The sequence below is a fragment of the Triticum aestivum genome, chromosome 2D (assembly GCF_018294505.1).
Source record: "Triticum aestivum cultivar Chinese Spring chromosome 2D, IWGSC CS RefSeq v2.1, whole genome shotgun sequence".
NCBI classification, from domain to species: Eukaryota; Viridiplantae; Streptophyta; class Magnoliopsida; order Poales; family Poaceae; genus Triticum; species Triticum aestivum.
In genome coordinates, this window is record NC_057799.1 from 175,103,940 (window position 1) to 175,126,241 (window position 22,302).

Here is a 22,302-nt window from a genome sequence, read left to right on the forward strand (position 1 = left end):
CCCCCTTTTTGGACGGTTGTTGACAAAACAGATAATCATTGAAGTGAAGATAGATAAGTGAAAAGTAATTCGAACAAGAGTGAATTAGCATTACTTGGCTCGATGATGAAATGCATTCCCCCTAGATGTATGCAGGGTGAATGAGTGTAAAAATATCACTCAACAATACACCAAGGTGTTGGATTTGTGGAGGATTCGGTCTTCCCGTACGTAGCCGACTAAGATCCATGTACCCTTGGACCCCTCCCCTGATACCCATATAAACCGAGGGGTCTGGCTCGTAGAAAACATAAGAAATCTCTTGGTAGATACTTGTACTGTATACTTACTCCATTGCAATAGACACAAAGCAAGACGTAGGGTATTATCTCCTCGGGGGGCCTGAATCTGGGTAAAATCGTGTGTCCTTGTTACCATCGCTCCTAGATACCTAACTTAGAATTCCCTACCTCGAGATCTGTCAGTTTAGGTTTCGTGGGTGGTGACCCATGCAGGTCCTGCTAGGTGATTGTTGCAGATCGAAATCAAGATCAATGCTCAAATCGGCACCGGCGCGGTCTTTGTGTCGAGCCAGATGTTCGTCTTTGGCAGCGTCGCCCTCGCCGCCAACTCGGTTGGCCACCTTGGTCAGGTCGGGTCCTTCGCTTCAGGTTGGATCTTCAGGTTCGGCAGCATGGAGTACACCAAGGATTTCCACGAGGAGTTGATCTTCAAGAACTTGGTGTCGCGCCGAGCAGCACGAACCGCTTGCCCCGCACCCAATGTCAGACCAAGTTTAGGAATGGACATGAGAGTTCTCTTCTGGGGTCGATCTCAGATCGGATCTCAAAGCCGTTTCCCCTGGCCTTGGTCTCGGATCACGCTCAGGAGGAACACGTGGAATCTTTTCCGAGGTTGATGGCAGATCGGACCTCGAGTCGCTCTCCCTGTTTTCGGTATCTGACCAGGCTCAGGAGGAGCATGAGAAACTTCTTCTGAACGAGGTGTTAGATCGGTTCCACAAGCTCGCAACATCTAAGGACCCAAAGTACGATCGGATCTAGGAGTCCCCAGAAGTCAATTTTTTTGACCCACCCACAACCTGAAAATCAATGGCAGTCAACCTTTATGCAAAATTTCCACCCAAATCAACGACTGTTACAAGAGTGGCATCGGGCATGCGTAGATGCGGCGCAGATCTCACGCCGCCGGCCATGGCCCCTTTTCCAGTATCACGGTGTTCTCCATGGTTGCACCACTGAGCTCGCGCTGGTGGTGCCGGCTATGGCCGCATTTCCAGGCTCGGCATCATCGTTGCCGCTCTCCAGTCGGCCAGAGGAGCACGTCGGGCGAAATGGTCATGACATATATGTCCGCCTCGACCAATCCATGCAAGTGATCTGGACCTCGTGCTTCTGTACTCGAGCTGCCATGGCCATGGTCGCGCCCTGCAGCTCCGGGTGCACCGCTTCCTGCATCATCCGCTGCCACCGCCATCTCCGAGACACGCACTTTCTCTCTCTTGCTTTTTCCTCTCTTTTCTTGCTTTTTAGAGAAAAGCTAACCGCTTTAACGCCACGATGGCATCCAAGCCTAGCTGGCCTGCGGAGCATCACCCCTGGGGGCTAACCATTGGCCATGCCCTAAGGGCATATACAATGACGGCATATGGATATAGATGCCCCATGACAAAAAGTAGTTTGAGACATCTATATTTATTTTCTCTCCCCAATACAAGCTATCACTAGTGGGCCTCATTAAGAAATATAAAATAAACACTAGTACACATGGGCCTCATTAAGAAATATAAAATAAAGACACCAGTACACATGCATCTCTATTTTGCACTCCAATCTTTTCAACTTTTGACACCGGACCACACTTTTCTCTCAAGCACCCGCCTCCTGCAGAAGATCCCGCTTCCCTATCCGAACCTACTTTACCTGATATCCGATCCTACATGGCATGTGAGGCGTCACCCTGAGGCTATGCATTGTACATGCCCTAAGTAAGCAGGCAGCAGCTCCATTGTGGTTCATGAGTCATGACCGATTTCAGTTCAGAGTGGCCGAAACAAACCGTGCGGCAAAAGAAAAAGGCACAACAGAGACATATGAGACACTTTCCATTCGAATCTGCCCTATCTTCTCATATAGGCATGGAAAACATCACCTGTAAGCATACGGGGTTCACAAGATTTTGCACAGAACTGGACGGCCGAGTATTCGGCGTCTCAAAATCGACCGGAGCACATGAAAAAGGAAGAAAATGTGAGCTGAAAAGTGTGCTAATCTACTGCTGGTCTGCTCCTCCTCTTTCTCCGTGAGCGAGTGAATGGATCAACCCATGTCCTATCTTCCCTCGCGGCGCGCTCCCAGCGCTTCTGGAAATCACGAAGCTCCACCCGTGATTTTCTCCTGACCTACTAGGCCAAACAACAAACTGTGACAAACTACCAAAAACTAGATGTGTCAAAACATTGCATGACATGATTAACTGCCTACTTAGAATGTTTGCCCCGATATTCCTAAGTACAGTCTATTAGTGGAGGTAGTTTACAAGTGGGGTGATTGTTTAGACTTATTGCTGTTTTAGCTCCTGAGCTCTCGGATTGCAACGATTATTAAGAAAGGAATCATGTGGCAGTGTGCCAGAGCGAAGTAATTTGTGAGCTCACCTTTGTCCTCATGTCAAGACCTGCTGCCTTCCCCTGGTTACACGTTATTAGATGTGTTATGGAGATGTCACAGAAACAAATACATTATGTAAACTAGAATGTGCCTTCTGTATTCAGGCAAAGACATACTCTCGTTTGTTGCTGCACTTGAGCAGTTCTCTGACGGAGTGCATGTGAGCTCTTGCCGCGGGTACGCTGTTACAATTCAAAAGCAAACATGAGAGGAAACATCAGCATCCCATCCTACATCATTATGATTGAAAATGCAGATATAAGCTTTGGCATTGTCCTTAAGATTATCAAGTGATATTTCCATGGCCGTCTACCCATAATTCATACAGTTTCCACCTGTCAACCAAGGCAATGGATCATGTCTGCCATCACATTGACAGGACGCCAGGGCTGTGACGAAGAAAGCAGAAGCTTATACGAACCTTTGTCATTGCAGAACCTCCTAATGTCTGTACTCCTCGATGGACTACAAATTCGCTATCAACTACTCCAATGTTCTTTGTCCTGTCACCCTAAAACCATTGAAAGGGAAACTTTAATTAAACTCCCTTGCGAAGGATGTCTTATTTAGGCAATGAGGTCACCATACTGCTTGAATATGTCAATCCGAAAAGAATCTAAACAAGAACATAAGCAATCCAGAAAAGCTGTCATTCCTCTAATTCAAATTACCTCAAGCGAGCAATAGTGTGGACAGTGACTACGTTGTCAATGCCTTCGCTTTGGAACTTTAAATCTAAAGCATGCTACAGCTATATAAATGTCACCAGTATAATACCTGGGCGCAGTATCCAAACTTGTAATCAATACCCCATCCATGGACAAGATCATTCTGTACACATTGCAACAGATGTTTTAATGGCTGGAATAGTCCTAAAAATCAAATAGGCAGAAAACGAAAAAAAAGTCTAATCGTAAAGTGACACAAACGTTCGCTAAGGAGTAGGTTGATTATATGCCAGTGTCTTATGAAGAACTTAGCCCTGCTCGGTTGGCTAGTGGTATGAGCGCATGCCCACCCCACCTGCGTTAGAGGCCTGGCCTACGCGAATGCTCGTTATTGACTTCTTAATGCAAGGTTATACGGGGCTTCCCCTTACCCCCTGCCAGGTCAAGTTTTTCTGTATTACATATCAATGTCGACATGTCGTATGCCCCTATTGTTTAACAGGTACCACGAATTAGTTCCTGACAAATGCAGCAATAACAATATGTTTCAATCATCCCCAACAAGCAATATGTCAGGGAGTTACCAGCAAAATGCATCCAAACAAACACTGCACATGAATCTCAGAAGTTCTAGAAAATGTTGGAGCCAATAAGGCTAGTTAGTCCCCGCAAAAAAAGAGAGAGTAAATGTTCTACTGCTTTGTGTATATATTAACTGATTTTGTGCTCCAGAGCAATAACAAAAGGAACATGGTAAATGTTAACTGATTTTAACACTAATAAGGGTGACGTAGTCCAAAACACACTAAATGTTTGGCTCCATCCCCTCTTTTCCGTACATGGTTAACATGAGTTATTCAAGTTAAATATGGGACAAACCACAGGCAGGGCCCCGAAGTCCCTGGCTTCTCTATATTGTACTACCCATGACTATGGACTGATCAACATAAAAGGTCTACAACTTGGTTCAAGTCTAAACTCAAATATGAACACTCTTTATCAAAAGATTTAACCCTTACCTGGATGAGATGCCAAGCACATTGCCAAGCAGATTTCGAGAAAACAGGTGCCATGCCCTCGACCCATCTGAAATCAATTAATTGTCACGCAAGCGCATATCTGATGCAGGTTTGTTGCTAGCGTACTATGGTCATTAAGCAGTAAGACAATGCTAGTGTGCTACAGTCTACACCGGATCAAATAGTAACTAACGCTATTAGTTAACAAGGAAAGCAGATGTTATACCACAAGAAAGAGTTTAAGAAAGAAAACATACCCAGAACAAGGTGGCCCTTCTCTTGAACAATCTTTATTAGCCCGACTGACTCTTCTGTCAAAATATATATATTCTTAATTTTGTTATTCTGTAAACTTCAAGTCGAGCAAACTGAGCGTTGCATTACATAAAATCTACCTGTGGAAATTGCCTGTTTTTTTACGAACAGTTATCGGATGATGAATTTCAGATAACTTAGGGTCAAGACCAGGTTGAGATATCTCCAGCCTTTCTGATTTCACTATATTCAAGTACCTGCTCCAAATTACAATGTTAGGCAAATTGGTACAGAGAATCAACAGATCAAATTATCTACGGGGGGAGAACATTAGAATCAAGACACTCCAATGTCGACATTCCAGATGTAATACACAAATTAGTTGCATCATTCTAAAAACAGATATAACTTTGCTGCAGCACATACCAGGCAGCAACAGACAACAATTGATTCTGCAATGTCAGAACTGCATTGTTATACTTGCAGGCTGTAGTTGCCTGGACCAGGATTTAATAGCTGAATACATTGCACTCTGAACACATTCCATGACTGATACCTTGGCACTAGGCATATTTTTAATGACAGGTTTAAGAACAATACCAGGGTTCATGCAACACATATACCTTCTTGGGTTAAAATTATCTACTTCAAGATCTTCATCCCAAAGAAATATATACTTGTACATCGAGACGACGGCAGGATGGAGGAACCTTTTAGCAAACCACCTAAAAGATAGATGTAATCTCGAAGTTAAATGATACCAGATCGATACAAATTATAGGTAGTCAAGGTCCGACTCTTAGTTCAGTGCAAGGGTAGAAAGAGGCCGTACCATTTTGTCTGATTAGAAGCAGCGATGTGTATCACACTTTTGCTCCATGGTAGATCATTCCACTCGTTGACCTTCCCATCGTAGTGGAACAATATAGCTGTAAAGTTCTCTGCAAGAAACTGAGCATTCAAGAGTTACATGATAATTGTATGTACAAATCACTGCCGAAAGAAGTAGTAAACGAAGTACCTTCTTCATAAGAGCATCTACGCTTTTCTTCTGATTGATACCAGCAGGGATAGCAATCAAGCACCTGTCATTCTGGTTAGACTCCTGCTGAAACAAAACACCAACATAGCATTAAATACTGCATATGGCCTTGTACTCAGGAAGGTGGGAGCAGCAAAGGCTATTATTAAATTCGTTCGGAAACTGAAACCAACAGGAATATTGTACTGAAACCAGCAGAAATATTGTACTGAAACCAAGAATCTTAGGCAGAATAGCTCAACTGACCTGTGATTGCACGCTTCTTGTGAGCCATAATGGCTTGAGCTCCATGTCGGAGTAAGGCTCCACTATACCATGAGGCAAAAACCCGACCCTAGCAGTAGAAGCAGCTCTGTGTGACACCTTGGCATTAGCTCTCCCAGTCCCGGATACCTTAACAGCAGCCCTGTCAGACCCCTGATATGTACAATGGAGCCACAGTCAACGCCTCAGCAACAAATGAGTATCTGCTTCAAGATTACCACAGCAAACAAAACAACTTGGTCCTTTTGGTGGAGACAATGGGTTCACATACCATTATCGTATCAAACGGGGGAGCGTCTTCATCCAACTGTAACAGTGCATAATCAGATGAGTGTCGTCCCTCGAGCAGAATACAACGGGGAATTTTACAAACGATCGAGCGTTACCACTGTCTGTCTGCGTTGGTAGCTTGCCATGTTGTAGACCACAAATAGGATTATCATCAAGCACAGAACCAGCAGACGCAGCCGCAGCCTCATCTTAGAGCAGTGATAGCTCCTGTGACCATTCTGCGGAACCAAGCAGATAGTGTCATCAGCTCACACATCGAGAGCTGAGCGGCTGTAGCTTTGGCAACAAATGAAGCATTAATTAAAGGGGCACAGGGGAACCCACCTTATCCCACTGGGCACTACTTGTCGCTCTTCATGAAACCCTGCATTCACGACATGAAAAACTGCAGAAGTTGAGTATGTTTGCAGACACCATGAGGCACATAAGAGAAGTTGGGTTGCACGTTCCATTCCATCCTGAGGCGTTACTTGAATTTGGATGGACGTAAAACACCATGAACATGTTAAGCTTCATGCACTAGCCAACGCAACTAAAAGTCCGAACTGATGGAAAGGGCTAGCCAATCTACATATACACTTCATAACAGAGGAACAACGACATTCGCTTTCAAAATGCGATTCGCTTTGTTCCCTTTGCGTGAGCAACAAAAAGAAAGAGACCGACCCCTCAATGAAAAAACAAAGGGAAAGCACCGAGCAAGCATGTATTGCCGCGTCGGTGGCGATGGTTACACACCCGCGACGAAATTGTCCTGTGTTTCATGGCTGCGGGGTGCGGCTGCGGCGCGACCCTCCACTCGCAGCTCGCGGCGAGGCTCTCTGTGGGATTTGGAAACGCGGGTTCACGCAGCCAGCGCGCGATCGGAGTGTAGAAATCTCGAAACCCCAATCAATCAATATACGGAGATACGGAGCACGAAGAGAAGAGAAGGGACATACCGCGGAGGCGGATGGGGCAACCGGCCGGACGAGCGACGAGCGGTGGACCTCCGCGCGGAGGGCACGGGCACGGGCGCCGCTGCTATCTCGTGGAGGGGGAGGAGGAAATGCTCTGTAGAGAGATTGGGAAAGGCACGGGCACGGAGGCGGAGCCAGACGCGGCCGCTGGAGCGGGCGGGCGGGCGGGCGGGCGGGCGACGTTCAGAGGAAGGGCGACGTGTGGCGCCTTCCCACCCGCACCCGTCACTCGCAGCAGCGCCACGCGAGGTGACGACGACCCGACTGACAGAGGAGAGGAGGGAGACGCAGCGCCGGGGTGATGCCGCCAGCTCAGTCACAGGCGATGGGGGTTGCGCGATGCGAGCAGCCCGTATCGGCTGGGCTGCCTGCCACGACCGGGTTTTCCGCTCAGTTTGTTTCTTGGTTCCCTCCCTCGTCCCCCCCGCGCGGCCCAGGAATGTGGAGGGCCCGACCCACCAGTTGCTTCGATTTCAATACTACTCTCGAGTCTTGACAAAGTACATTACTCTTACCACTCTACACTAAAAAAAACTACTCTTACCACTCAAAAAAACAACTACTCTTGACAATCTTGCTCCAGTCCCCGAACCAAAAACAAATGACTCTTACAGACATCAACACTTGTCTCCAAAATTCTGCGATGCCATATACTTGACCAACGAAAGTTCTATGGGTATTACATACAGTTATATAACACAGACACATGTATAGCGCCTAACAACTCGGATCACATCTCTACAGGCAAAAAGCTGCGCTTCATCTAGCTGACCTTGAACAAAACACCAGGAAAACTACCACTCCTTCCTGTTACAAAACATCCTGATTCCCTGACCTAGTCTTTGACAGGGTGGTACACAACACCGGATGGAGCTACTCTAGGACCTCCTTGTAGGATTTGTACACAACACTTCTGCATATCCGCCGCGTCGCTTCTCCTTGTCACCGTCGACTCCTCTTCCTGCCTTTGCTAGGACTGTCTTGCGGCGGCGGTGCAGCACGCTTCTGACCACTCTTTGGAGGCCGCCCGACCCCTCGCTTCTTGGCGGCTGGCGCACTTCTCTCAACAGTTTCTTCCTCAGCTGTTGCCGCTGCATCGGCGTGGACGTCCCTGGTCTCGCTCTCACCCTGACTGACGGTGCTTCCAGTCTCCCTTGAGGAAACCTTGCTTCTCTTTGCATCACGAGGCACATGACGTACAGGCAGCAATGTTCGAGAAATCTTCTTGGATGTAGGGGCAATAGTGGCCCCTGCTGCCGCCTTCTTGCTTACGGGGTCACTTGCTACCCTTCCAGCGGCCTTCTTGATTACGGCCTCACTAGCTATCCCTGCCCCGGTCTTCTTCATCACAGGCTCACTTGCTATCCCAGCCATTGTCTTCTTTATTACAGGCTCACTAGCTATCGCTACCATGGTCTTCTTTAATACAGGCTCAGCAGCTATCACTGCAGCAGCAGTCTTCTTGATTACAGGGCCACTAGCGAACCTTGCCTTGGTCTTCTTGATTACAGGGTCACTAGCTATCCCTGCCGCTTCACAATTCATGGAGAGAACAACTGAACTCTGTTGCCACGTTTTGCATATGAGACCTCGAAGTTCGATTGCAGCCATGTGCTCCAGTGTGGCCTTTGGAAAAAATGTAAGGACATTATTCACAAACACTAGCATGTCTTTTAGGAGCTCCTTGGCAGAGGAGATAGCACCACTCTTGATCTTTGAACGAAGGATTCGGAAGTCCATATGCTGACGGATCATCTTCTTGTATCTAGCTCTCTTCCGCTGTAGATGGAAACAATTGGACATAAGATGACAAAATCAGAAGTACCTGTGCTATTATGTTCATCTCTAGAATAGATCAACTCTACAGAAGATTTGAGCCACTTAAAAGTTCTCTTTCAGAGCATATAATATTACTACGTACAGTTTACCAATCTACCCACACTAACTAACTGCAAGTGTAACTCAGGTAATAAGAAAACAAAAAGGAAATTCACTATGTCCACAAAGATCTGACTTTCTTGATCCTCTCAGAACAAATAGTGGGCAACTCCAATAAATTTCATGTAAAAGATAAGACTACAATTTAAAACGCCCACTGAAGCAATAGTGATACAAGACTAATTAAATACCTGGATATCAATTTGGTGTTGCAACATCTTACAGTCACCTTGAGTGGATATACTATTCATAATATCTGCCAATTTTGGTTTTGCTCCCTCACACACAGATACACCAGGTTCTATCTTTGGAGTTTTCAGTTCCTTGATGCAGCCTTCAGAGGGAACCTCTCTCTGTACGCATGGAGCTTTGCACATAGATACACCAGGCTTTGTCTTTGGAGTTTTCAATTTCTTCATGCAGCCCTCAGAGGAACCCTCTCCCTGTATGCATGGCGTAGATGTATTTTCACCATCTCTGCTACTATCAACAGCCATCAGAATAGCCCTTTTATCCCTCAATCCCCTTTTCTTTCTAGAGCCCCAAAGCAAACCATCTTTGGCACAGAGCTTCTTTTCAGCATGGGGCTTTGATAATGTCTCTGCTGATGTATTCTGAACTTTCTGAGATTTTTGACTGTTGCTTGCTTCCTCTGTGAAACTAGCAGCGGATGATCTGTCTTTGGACAATTCTTTGCTCGAGGAAGTAGTATCAGCTGCATTTTCAGTGTGTGAACATGATTCAGTGTGACATCCTAAGTTATTACCATTATCATGTTTGCTATTGCTGAGGCTCTCGATCACAGACTGCAAGGACCTGGAACAGGGAAAAGTCAAATCGCACATTATTAAACAAAAAGAAAATTTTCCAGCCAGATGGCATAAGTAGTGTCTAAGATAACTTTCACTTGGCTTCAAGATGACAGAAAATAATGTAAAAATATCTAAACTACTAATGAAGTACAAGTTGTGTTGGATACTGATCACCTTAACCATCCATGAAACCTGATCAACGACGTTAACAAGGTGGGACTGCTAATTATGTTTTATTTGTCCCAAGTTCAAAGAGAGTTTAAATAAGCCATATAATTAACCCCACTAAATAACATGATTAATCTAATGTTTTGCATTTTTATTTGGTTCTATTTATCAAAATTTAAATTCTTCAAAAAGTGCTCCCAGCACCTCCATCTCTCTCCCCTGCCTCATGCCCTTCCCTTCGTACATTTCCATGAACTTCAGTCTATATGAGAAAAACTAATGACCAATTATCAGCAGAGATAATTTCGGAGGAGCTATTTTCAATCAATTTCTATCATTCTTTCAGTCATCTGGTCAATGGCTAGTTTAGCTGATGCATTATGTATAGAGAAAGGCGTGCATTGCACGTGCAGGACAACAAGTAACTAAAATATATCCAAAACAAATTATGAAGATTACATGTGAAAATGCCAAAAAAAAAATCAAGAACAAGGTGTATATTGACATACTAAGTACTAACCCGATAAAACTTTCTGATTTCCTCAGCTCCCTTTTCAATTCAGCAACTCTTTGCTTGCGAAGCTCCTCAAACCAAGCACTGCAATGAAGCAAATACAATGCTAAGTACTGTTACATCATGTAGAAGTTACTTCACTGTAAGACACAAAACTATCTATGTTAAACTATAGTCTGTTGAAATGTTCTCAACATACTGGCTAAGGTACTAAAATTTGCATACGAGAATGTTGATAATCATTATTGAATACATTTCTTCTTCTATCACTTCTACCTGATCCCCAGTCCTGCCCAGTGCCCATGATAGATTAACATTGAAAATTCTCCTACCAAAAAGTCAAACATTGTCCTCGGGATGCATCATGGTATGTAATATACACAACCTCAAACTAAATGGGAAGATCATTAACGTGGGCAAGTTAGTACAGATATCACAGGGATAGGCAACACTTACTCGCATGCAGAGTAGCGTGCTTGAATCTCTGAAAATTTTGCTTCGCATTCCTGCAAACAAGAAAAACAGCCAACCAATCAATACCGTAACTTCTTCCAAACATGAGATGGGACAGGCCGTAAGGATTCAAGTTCCCTGCTCCCCACACAATTTCAAAATTGCAAATATTTTGATCTGTAAAACCAACTGTGCGGGTGTTCAAAATGTTTCGGCGCATAGGCACAAAGCTCCCACATATCCAAACTGTTGGACAAATTGCCCTTGGTAATTGGTACCAAAGCAGCAAAAATTCTGCAACCTGTGTCGCACTGTAATAATTATACAATATAGGACCAACTGAACTTGTACCACATTCTTCCTCACAAAGAAATGAAGAAATTATACCACATTTCATCGGTGGATGGTGGTTGGGCGTTGATTCAATTCGTTTGGTTCAAGTCATCATTTGCTGCATTTTCACAACGCGGAACTCATGATCATCCAAACTAACAGCACAATCTACGCTCACAGTCTCTAAAATGGCAGCCTAACCACAATCTCTAAAATGACAGCCTAATCACAATATCTAAAATGACAGCCTAATCACAATCTCTAAAATGACAGCCTAATCACAATCCCTAAAATGACAGCCTAATAAACATCTGCTCTGCATCCGTACGAAACCATGCTACATCAACAAGGCCGAGAGTGTATCTCCAGAAATGATCACGAAACCCTAGCCAGCACCAACCAACCCCACCCAGCCCAAGGATAACCATTTCGGCATCCCTAATAATACGAAAAAATGAATATATGCCCTAATCCACCCTTATCGACGCGACATTACAGGCACGCGACCCGTAATCGTAATTAACCGAGCAGTATCAGGCTAGGGTTCGGCGGTGGGGGGCGGACCTTGGGCGAGAAGGAGCACGGGGAGCGGGCGCGCAGCTCGGCGGCGACGGCGCGCCAGTCGGCGGCCCCGTGGCGGAGGACGGCGCCGCCGAGCACGAGCTCCTCCCACGTGCCCCAGGCGGCGGCGGCCGCGTCGTCGTCCTGCTCCTGCTTGACCACCACAACCACCATCGGACGGGGCGCTCCCTCGTCCGGGCACCGAGGAAATCGGTCGCCCTTTTTTTTGGGTCGGGGCGGCATGCGATCGCGGACGGGCGAGGCGATAGGGGAGGCCGAGCCAGGAATAGGACGAGTCGGAAGCGGAGGGAGGCGGTCGGGCAGGGTCGTCGCGGTCGGCCTCTGTCTCTGCCCACTTTCTTTCTTTCCGTCTCTGGGAGTGGGCTGGGCGCCTGGGCGGGCGGGGTGCCCTGTCTCGCCCATTGTTTTATTCCTTTTTCTTTCGGCGTGGGTTTTGGATTTTAGATTCTTCTACTATTCTGGGTTCGTGCTAATCTAGGACGTGCGGTGGTGGAGGCCCACGCCACTGTCACCCAACGCCTTTTTTACTCGCTTCGTTGCTATGGTGACTAGGCAACAACGCACATGGCGTTTTGTTTCCCCTTCACTCCCTGCCTAGCGGGTCTATGATGCACATGGCTGGCTTTTGTAAGTGAGAGTTTTTTTAACTGGCCATAATCCCTTTCCATTACTTTCATAATGAAAATACATAAGTTTTGTATTCATGAGCATAACTGAAGGCCTTCCATTAGGACAGGCAGTGGCCATAGCATCTCCTGATATTTTGGATTGTTTTACCTTAAATCAATATACAGAACTTTTCGTGTGGCTCAACACAGAACTACGTCCCTTAGGGTTATCCTAAGGTCTACCATGTCCTTCGGCGGCGATAGCCGAAGTCCACGCAAAACTCGTCATCGATTGCCTAGGTCTCCTAGCTATCGGTGCGGCCGGCTACTTTGTGTCTCTTCGTCGACGGGTTGTCCTTGGTTTGGTGGTCTTGCCAACACCTGTGTGGGTCATTGAGGTGGTGTTCGGAATCTCCGGTGAAAACCATGTCTTGGTCTTCGGCCTTTGAAGGCATCGTTGTCTTGCTTCCCCACCCCTCGGGCATAGGTCGGTCAATGCAGCTCTGGGGGGAACCCTAGATCCGCGTGATCAGGCGAAGGCGGTGCCTTGGCGTCGTATCCCCTCTTGAGGGCTTTGTCTTTACAGCAGGGCATTGGCAAGAGGGACAAGTGGAAGATGGTGGTTGTTGGCGCCAAGGCTTTTGTGGCAACGATGGAGATGGCAAGCGAAGTCGGAGGCGTGGCAATGGTTGCGGTAGCAGGCTCTTCTCCGGCATGTCCGTGCGATTACCTTGGGTTAATTTTTGTTGCGGTAAATTCGGAGCTGCGAGGTTGGGGCCTCTATGGCAACGATGATAGGCAACAGGTGGTCTGTTCAGTGGTCTCCCACGACGCCAACCGTGCATAATTCTCCTTCGGAGCTCTCGATCAGAGTCGGAGCTGCGCTGCCTTCGGTGCGGGTGGCTGGGTTTGGCACGATTCTGCTTGTGTTTACACTTAGCCTTGATGTCACTTGAACTACGTCGGTATTTTTCCAAAGAGGAAGGGATGATGCAGCACAGCTACGGTAGGTATTTTCCTTAGTTATGAAACCAAGGTATCAATTCAGTAGGAGAACCAAGCAACACTATGTAAACGGTACCTACACACAAAGAATAAATACTTGCAAACTGACGCATAAGAGGGGTTGTCAATCCCTCCACGGTAAAAAGATAGATAAATTTGTGGTAGATTGGATAAATAGATCTCGATAAAACACGAAATAAAATAAGTAACAAAAAAGTGCAACAAGGTATTTTTGGGTTTTTGGAATAATAGATCTGAAAACAAAAGCAAATAAAAATAGATCTCATGGCAAATATGATAAGAATGGACCCGGGGCCGTAGATTTCACTAGTGGCTTCTCTCAAGAAAATAGCACATGATGGGTAAACAAATTACTGTTGGGCAATTGATAGAACCTCAAATAATTATGATGATATCCAAACAATGATCAATATAGGCATCACGTCCAAGATTAGTAGACCGACTCATGCCTGCATCTACTACTATTACTCCACACATCGACCGCTATCCAGCATACATCTAGTGTATTAAGTTCATGGAAAACCGGAGCAATGTAATAAGAACGATGACATGATGTAGACGAGATCTATTCATGTATGAATAGCCCCCATCTTGTTATCCTTAATAGCAACGATACATGCGTGTCTTGCTGCTCCTTCTGTCACTGGGAAAGAATACCGCAAGATCGAACCCATCACAAAGCACCTCTTCCCATGGCAAGAAAAAATGATCTAGTTGGCCTAACTAAACCAAAGATTCGAAGAAGAAATACGAGGCTATAAATAATCATGCATATAAGAGATCAAAGAAAACTCAAATAACTTTCATGGATATAAATCTGATCATAAACTCAAAGTTCATCAGATCCCAACAAACACATCACAAAAAGAGTTACATCAAATAGATCTCCAAGAGACCATTGTATTGAGAATCAAAAGAGAGTGAGGAAGCCATATAGCTACTGCCTACGGACCCGTAGGTCTATGATGAACTACTCACGCATCATCGGAGAGGCACCAATGAGGATGATGAACCCGTCCGTGATGGTGTCTAGATTGGATCTCGTGGTTCTGGAACTTGCGGCATCTGGAACTGTTTTTCGTCGACTCCCCTAGGGTTCCTGGAATATTTGGGTATTTATAGGGTGAAGAGGCGGTGCGGGAGGCCACCGAGGTGGGCACAACCCACCTGGGCGTGCCTGGGCTCCTGGGCGCGCCCTGGTGGGTCGTGCTCCCCTCGGAGCCCCCCTCTGGTACTCCTTTGGCCCATCAGGTGTCTTCTAGCTCAGAAAATTCTCCAAAAAGTTTCGCTGCGTTTGGACTTCGTTTGGCACTGATATTTTGCGAAGTAAAAAATAAGCAAAAAACAGCAACTGGCACTGGACACTATGTTAATAGGTTAGTCCCAAAAAATGATATAAAGTTGCTATAAAATGATTGTAAAACATCCAAGAATGATAACATAATAGCATGGAACAAGCAAAAATTATAGATACGTTGGAGACGTATCAAGCCTCTATAGTGAAGGTGGTGTCGAGGTTCGTCTTCGGCGAAATCGGAGTCGCCTGCTCGGAGTTGATACGTCTCCAACATATCTATAATTTTTATTGTTCCATGCTATTATATTATCCATCTAGGATGTTTTATATGCATTTATATGCTATTTTATATGATTTTTGGCACTAACCTTTTAACCTAGAGCCCAGTGCCAGTTTCTGTTTTTCCCTTGTTTTTGAATTACAGAAAAGGAATACCAAACGGAGTCCAATTGACGTGCCAATTTTTGATGATTTTTTATGGACCAAAAGAAACCCCCTGAGTAGAAGAGTTGGGCCAGAAGAGTCTCGAGCCATCCACGAGGGTGGAGGGCGCGCCCTACCCCCGTGGGTGCGTCCCCCTATCTCGTGGATGACTTGGAGACCCCCCTGACGTGAGACCGACGCCAAAAAATCCTATAAATACAGAAACCCCCAGAAAGAAACCTAGATCGGGAGTTCCGCCGCGCAAGCCTCTGTAGCCACGAAAACCCAATCGGGACCCTGTTTCGGCACCCTGCCGGAGGGGGAATCCTTCACCGGTGGCCATCTTCATCATCCCGGTGCTCTCCATGACGAGGAGGGAGTAGTTCACCCTCGAGGCTGAGGGTATGTACCAGTAGCTATGTGTTTGATCTCTCTCTCGTGTTCTTGATTCGGCACGATCTTGATGTATCGCGAGCTTTGCTATTATAGTTGAATCTTATGATGATTCTCCCCCTCTACTCTCTTGTAATGGATTGAGTTTTCCCTTTGAAGTTATCTTATCAGATCGAGTCTTTAAGGATTTGAGAACACTTGATGTATGTCTTGCATGTGCTTATCTGTGGTGACAATGGGATATTCACGTGATCTACTTGATGTATGTTTTGGTGATCAACTTGCGGGTTCAGTGACCTTGTGAACTTATGCATAGGGGTTGGCACACGTTTTCGTCTTGACTCTCCGGTAGAAACTTTGGGGCACTCTTTGAAGTTCTTTGTGTTGGTTGAATAGATGAATCTGAGATTGTGTGATGCATATCGTATAATCATACCTGCGGATACTTGTGGTGACATTGGAGTATCTAGGCGACATTAGGGTTTTGGTTGATTTGTATCTTAAGGTGTTATTCTAGTACGAACCCTGGGATAGATCGAACGGAAAGAATAGCTTCATGTTATTTTACTATGGACTCTTGAATAGATCGATCAGAAAGGATAACTTTGAGGTGGTTTCGTACCCTACAATAATCTCTTCGTATGTTCTCCGCTATTAGTGACTTTGGAGTGACTCTTTGTTGCATGTTGAGGGATTGTTATATGATCTAATTATGTTATTATTGTTGAGAGAACTTGCACTAGTGAAATTATGAACCCTAGGCCTTGTTTCGAAGCTTTGCAATACCGTTTTCACTTACTTTTATTACTTGTTACCTTGTTGTTTTTATAATTTCAGATTACAAAACCTATATCTACCATCGATATTGCACTTGTATCACCATCTATTCGCCGAACTAGTGCACCTATACAATTTACCATTGTATTGAGTGTGTTGGGGACACTGAAGGAAATATGCCCTAGAGGCAATAACAAAGTTGTTATTTATATTTCCTTATATCATGATAAATGTTTATTATTCATGCTAGAATTGTATTAACCGGAAACTTAGTACATGTGTGAATACATAGACAAACAGAGTGTCACTAGTATGCCTCTACTTGACTAGCTCGTTGAATCAAAGATGGTTAAGTTTCCTAGCCATAGACATGATTTGTCATTTGATTAACGGGATCACATCATTAGAGAATGATGTGATTGACTTGACCCATTCCGTTAGCTTAGCACTTGATCATTTAGTATGTTGCTATTGCTTTGTTCATGACTTATACATGTTCCTATGACTATGAGATTATGCAACTCCCGAATACCGGAGGAACACTTTGTGTGCTACCAAACATCACAACGTAACTGGGTGATTATAAAGGTGCTCTACAGGTGTCTCCGATGGTGTTTGTTGAGTTGGCATAGATCGAGATTATGATTTGTCACTCCGATTGTCGGAGAGGTAACTCTGGGCCCTCTCGGTAATGCACATCATTATAAGCCTTGCAAGCAATGTGACTAATGAGTTAGTTGTGGGATGATGCATTACGGAATGAGTAAAGAACTTGCCATTAACGAGATTGAACTAGGTATTGAGATACCGACGATCGAATCTCGGGCAAGTAACATACCGATGACAAAGGGAACAACGTATGTTGTTATGCGGTTTGACCGATAAAGATCTTCGTAGAATATGTAGGAACCAATATGAGCATCCAGGTTCCGCTATTGGTTATTGACCGGAGATTAGTCTCGGTCATGTCTACATAGTTCTCGAACCCGTAGGGTCCGCACGCTTAACGTTCGGTATTATGAGTTTATGTGTTTTGATGTACCGAAGATAGTTCGGAGTCCCGGATGTGATCACGGACATGACGAGGAGTCTCGAAATGGTCGAGACATAAAGATCGATATATTGGACGACTATATTCGGACACCGGAAGTGTTCCGGGTGGTTTCGGGTAGAACCGGAGTGCCGGAGGGGTTACCAGAACCCCCCGGGAGAACTAATGGGCCACATGGGCCTTAGTGGAGAGAGAGGGCCGGCTAGGGCAGGCTGCGTGCCCCCTCCTCCTCTGGTCTGAATTGGACTAGGGAGGGGGGCGGCGCCCCCCTTTCCTTCTCCCTCTCCTCCTTCCTTTCCCCCTCCTAGTAGGAGTAGGAAAGGGGAGTCCTACTCCTACTAGGAGGAGGACTCCTTCTCTCCTGGCACGCCACAAGGGCCGGTCGGCCTCCCCCTTGCTCCTTTATATACGGGGGCAGGGGGCACCCTAGAAGACACAACAGACATTGTCTTAGCCGTGTGCGGTGCCCCCCTCCATCATAATCCACCTCGGTCATATAAGCCCTGCGCCGGTAGCTTCATCATCACCGTCATCACGCCGTCGTGTTGACGAAGCTCTCCCTCGACACTCTGCTGGATGGTGAGTTCGTGGGACGTCACCGAGCCGAACGTGTGCAGATTGCGGAGGTGCCGTACTTTCGGTACTAGGATCGGTCGATCGTGAAGACGTGCGACTACATCAACCGCGTTGTCATAACGCTTCCGCTTACGGTCTACGAGGGTACATAGACAACACTCTCCCCTCTCGTTGCTATGCATCACCATGATCTTGCGTGTGCGTAGCAAAATTTTGAAATTACTGCGTTCCCCAATAGTGGCATCCTAGCCAGGTTTATGCGTAGATGTATATGCACGAGTAGAACACAAGTGAGTTGTGGGCGATAATAGTCATACTGCTTACCAGCATGTCATACTTTGATTCGGCGGTATTGTCGGATGAAGCGGCCCGGACCGACATTACGCGTACGCTTACGCGAGACTGGTTCTACCGACGTGTTTCACACACAGGTGGCTGGCGGGTGTCAGTTTCTCCAACTTTAGTTGAATCGAGTGTGGCTACGCCCGGTCCTTGTTGAAGGTTAAAACATCTCACACTTGACGAAAAATCGATGTGATTTTAGTGCGTAGGTAAGAACGGTTCTTGCTCAGCACGTGGCAGCCACGTAAAACTTGCAACAACAAAGTAGAGGACGTCTAACTTGTTTTTGCAGGGCATGTTGTGATGTGATATGGTCAAGACATGATGCTAAATTTTATTGTATGAGATGATAATGTTTTGTAGCGGAGTTATCGACAACTGGCAGGAGCCATATGGTTGTCGCTTTATTGTATGAAATGCAATCGCCATGTAATTGCTTTACTTTATCACTAAGCGATAGCGATAGTCGTAGAAGCAATAGTTGGCGAGATGACAACGATACTACGATGGAGATCAAGGTGTCGCGCCGGTGACGATGGTGATCATGACGGTGCTTTGGAGATGGAGATCAAAGGCACAAGATGATGATGGCCATATCATATCACTTATATTGATTGCATGTGATGTTTATCCTTTATGCATCTTATTTTGCTTAGTTTGACGGTAGCATTATAAGATGATCTCTCACTAAATTTCAAGGTACAAGTGTTCTCCCTGAGTATGCACCGTTGCGAAAGTTCGTCGTGCCGAGACACCACGTGATGATCGGGTGTGATAAGCTCTACGTTCACATACAACGGGTGCAAGCCAGTTTTGCACACGCGGAATACTCGGGTTAAACTTGACGAGCCTAGCATATGCAGATATGGCCTTGGAACACTGAAACCAAAAGGTCGAGCGTGAATCATATAGTAGATATGATCAACATAGTGATGTTCACCATTGAAAACTACTCCGTCTCACGTGATGATCGGACATGGTTTAGTTGATATGGAGCACGTGATCACTTAGATGATTAGAGGGATGTCTATCTAAGTGGGAGTTCTTGAGTAAATTGATTAATTGAACTTTAATTTATCATGAACTTAGTACCTGATAGTATTTTGCATGTCTATGTTGTTGTAGATAGATGGCCCGTGCTGTTGTTCCGTTGAATTTTAATGCGTTCCTAGAGAAAGCTAAGTTGAAAGATGATGGTAGCAACTACACGGACTGGGTCCGTAACTTGAGGATTATCCTCATTGCTGCACAGAAGAATTACGTCCTGGAAGCACCGCTAGGTGCCAAACCTGCTGCAGGAGCAACGCCAGATGTTATGAACGTCTGGCAGAGCAAAGCTGATGACTACTCGATAGTTCAGTGTGTCATGCTTTACGGCTTAGAACCGGGACTTCAACGACATTTTGAACGTCATGGAGCATATGAGATGTTCCAGGAGTTGAAGTTAATGTTTCAAGCAAATGCCCGGATTGAGAGATATGAAGTCTCCAATAAGTTCTACAGCTGCAAGATGGAGGAGAATAGTTCTGTCAGTGAACATATACTCAGAATGTCTGGGTATAACAATCACTTGATTCAACTGGGAGTTAATCTTCCTGATGATAGTGTCATTGACAGAATTCTTCAATCACTACCACCAAGCTACAAGAGCTTCGTGATGAACTATAATATGCAAGGGACGGATAAGACAATTCCCGAGCTCTTCACAATGCTAAAGGCTGCGGAGGTCGAAATCAAGAAAGAGCATCAAGTGTTGATGGTTAACAAGACCACCCGTTTCAAGAAAAAGGGTAAAGGGAAGAAGGGGAACTTCAAGAAGAACGGCAAGTGATGACCCACAAGTATAGGGGATCTATCATAGTCCTTTCGATAAGTAAGAGTGTCGAACCCAACGAGGAGCAGAAGGAAATGACAAGCGGTTTTCAGTAAGGTATTCTCTGCAAGCACTGATATTATCGGTAACAGATAGTTTTGTGATAAGGTAATTCTTAACGAGTAACAAGTAACAAAAGTAAATAAAGTGCAGCAAGGTGGCCCAATCCTTTTTGTAGCAAAGGACAAGCCTGGACAAACTCTTATATAAAGGAAAACGCTCCCGAGGACACATGGAAATTATCGTCAAGCTAGTTTTCATCACGCTCATATGATTCGCGTTCGTTACTTTGATAATTTGATATGTGGGTGGACCGGTGCTTGGGTACTGCCCTTCCTTGGACAAGCATCCCACTTATGATTAACCCCTCTCGCAAGCATCCGCAACTACGAAAGAAGAATTAAGGTAAACCTAACCATAGCATGAAACATGTGGATCCAAATCAGCCCCTTACGAAGCAACGCATAAACTAGGGTTTAAGCTTCTGTCACTCTAGCAACCCATCATCTACTTATTACTTCCCAATGCCTCCCCCTAGGCCCAAATAATGGTGAAGTGTCATGTAGTCGACGTTCACATAACACCACTAGAGGAAAGACAACATACATCTCATCAAAATATCGAACTAATACCAAATTCACATGACTACTTATAGCAAGACTCCCCCCATGTCCTCAGGAACAAACGTAACTACCTACAAATCATATTCATGTTCATAATTAGAGGGGTATTAATATGCATAAAGGATCTGAACATATGATCTTCCACCAAATAAACCAACTAGCATCAACTACAAGGAGTAATCAACACTACTAGCAACCCACAGGTACCAATTTGAGGTTTTGAGACAAAGATTGGATACAAGAGATGAACTAGGGTTTGAGAGGAGATGGTGCTGGTGAAGATGTTGATGGAGATTAACCCACTCCTGATGAGAGGATCGATGGTGATGACGATGGTGACGATTTCCCCCTCCCGGAGGGATGTTTCCCCGGCAGAACAGCTCCGCCGGAGCCCTAGATTGGTTCTGCCCAGGTTCTGCCTCGAGACGGCGGCGCTTCGTCCCGAAAGCTTCCTTATGATTTTTTCCAGGGCGAAAGACTTCATATAGCAAAAGATGGGCACCGAAGGCCTGCCAGGCGGCCCACGAGGCAGGGGGCGCACCCCCCGCCCTCGTGAACAGGGTGTGGCCCCCCTCTGGTGCTTTCTTCGCCCAATATTTTTTATATATTCCAAAACATGCCTCCGTGAAGTTTCAGGACTTTTGGAGTTGTGCAGAATAGGTCTCTAATATTTGCTCCTTTTCCAGCCCAGAATTCCAGCTGCCGGCATTCTCCCTCTTCATGTAAACCTTGTAAAATAAGAGAGAATAGGCATAAGTATTGTGACGTAATGTGTAATAACAGCCCATAATGCAATAAATATCGATATAAAGCATGATGCAAAATGGACGTATCAACTCCCCCAAGCTTAGATCTCGCTTGTCCTCAAGCGGAAGCCGATAACGAAAAATATGTCCACATGTTTAGAGATGGAGGTGTCGATAAAATAAAATACGAACAGGAGGGCATCATGATCATTCTTATAATAGCAACATATATATATATATATATTGTCATATGATTTCTTATGCTAAAGTAACAATCTATTCACAGTGTCAAGTATGAATCAGAAACTTCATTGAAAACTAACAAACTATAATCTCAGTCACTGAAGCAATTGCAATTTATCATAACATCGGAAAGAGTCAATATAAGAGCTTTTCAGCAAGTCCACATACTCAACTATCATTTAGTCTTTAACAATTGCTAACACTCACACAATACTTACGGGTATGGAGTTTTAATCGGACACAGAGAAAGATAGGGGCTTATAGTGTTGCCTCCCAACCTTTTACCTCAAGGGTAATGTCAACAATAATAGTTCATGATGACTTACATCCAATTGGATATATATATCAGGATCTTTC

General features: G+C 45.2%; 2 protein-coding genes across 4 annotated transcripts; both read right to left on the reverse strand.

The window, feature by feature from the left end:
- Positions 1 to 2,107: 2,107 nt before the first annotated feature.
- On the reverse strand, positions 2,108 to 7,505 carry LOC123052414 (uncharacterized). Of its 3 annotated transcripts, none has more exons than XM_044475576.1 (16): positions 7,150 to 7,495; positions 6,533 to 6,572; positions 6,304 to 6,426; positions 6,189 to 6,224; positions 5,900 to 6,070; positions 5,633 to 5,719; positions 5,444 to 5,562; positions 5,235 to 5,336; positions 4,752 to 4,868; positions 4,614 to 4,667; positions 4,357 to 4,423; positions 3,447 to 3,500; positions 3,091 to 3,180; positions 2,786 to 2,851; positions 2,657 to 2,689; positions 2,108 to 2,401 (listed from the first exon to the last, which is right to left on the reverse strand). In XM_044475576.1, exons 3-16 carry the CDS (start codon positions 6,394 to 6,396, stop codon positions 2,267 to 2,269), a joined length of 1,224 nt encoding a protein of 407 aa, XP_044331511.1. In that variant the 5' UTR covers positions 6,397 to 6,426; positions 6,533 to 6,572; positions 7,150 to 7,495; the 3' UTR covers positions 2,108 to 2,266. The 3 variants fall into 3 exon arrangements, with proteins under 3 accessions (XP_044331511.1, XP_044331512.1, XP_044331513.1); XM_044475577.1 differs by having other exon boundaries at positions 5,633 to 5,716; positions 7,150 to 7,491; XM_044475578.1 differs by lacking the exons at positions 2,108 to 2,401; positions 2,657 to 2,689 and having other exon boundaries at positions 2,786 to 3,004; positions 7,150 to 7,505.
- A 240-nt stretch (positions 7,506 to 7,745) lies between these two features.
- LOC123052413 (uncharacterized) lies at positions 7,746 to 12,396 on the reverse strand. The gene is made up of 5 exons (XM_044475575.1): positions 11,950 to 12,396; positions 11,056 to 11,105; positions 10,606 to 10,683; positions 9,297 to 9,921; positions 7,746 to 8,946 (listed from the first exon to the last, which is right to left on the reverse strand). The coding sequence occupies exons 1-5, from the start codon at positions 12,367 to 12,369 to the stop codon at positions 8,110 to 8,112; spliced, it is 2,010 nt and encodes a 669-aa protein (XP_044331510.1). The 5' UTR covers positions 12,370 to 12,396; the 3' UTR covers positions 7,746 to 8,109.
- Between the last annotated feature and the right edge of the window lie 9,906 nt (positions 12,397 to 22,302).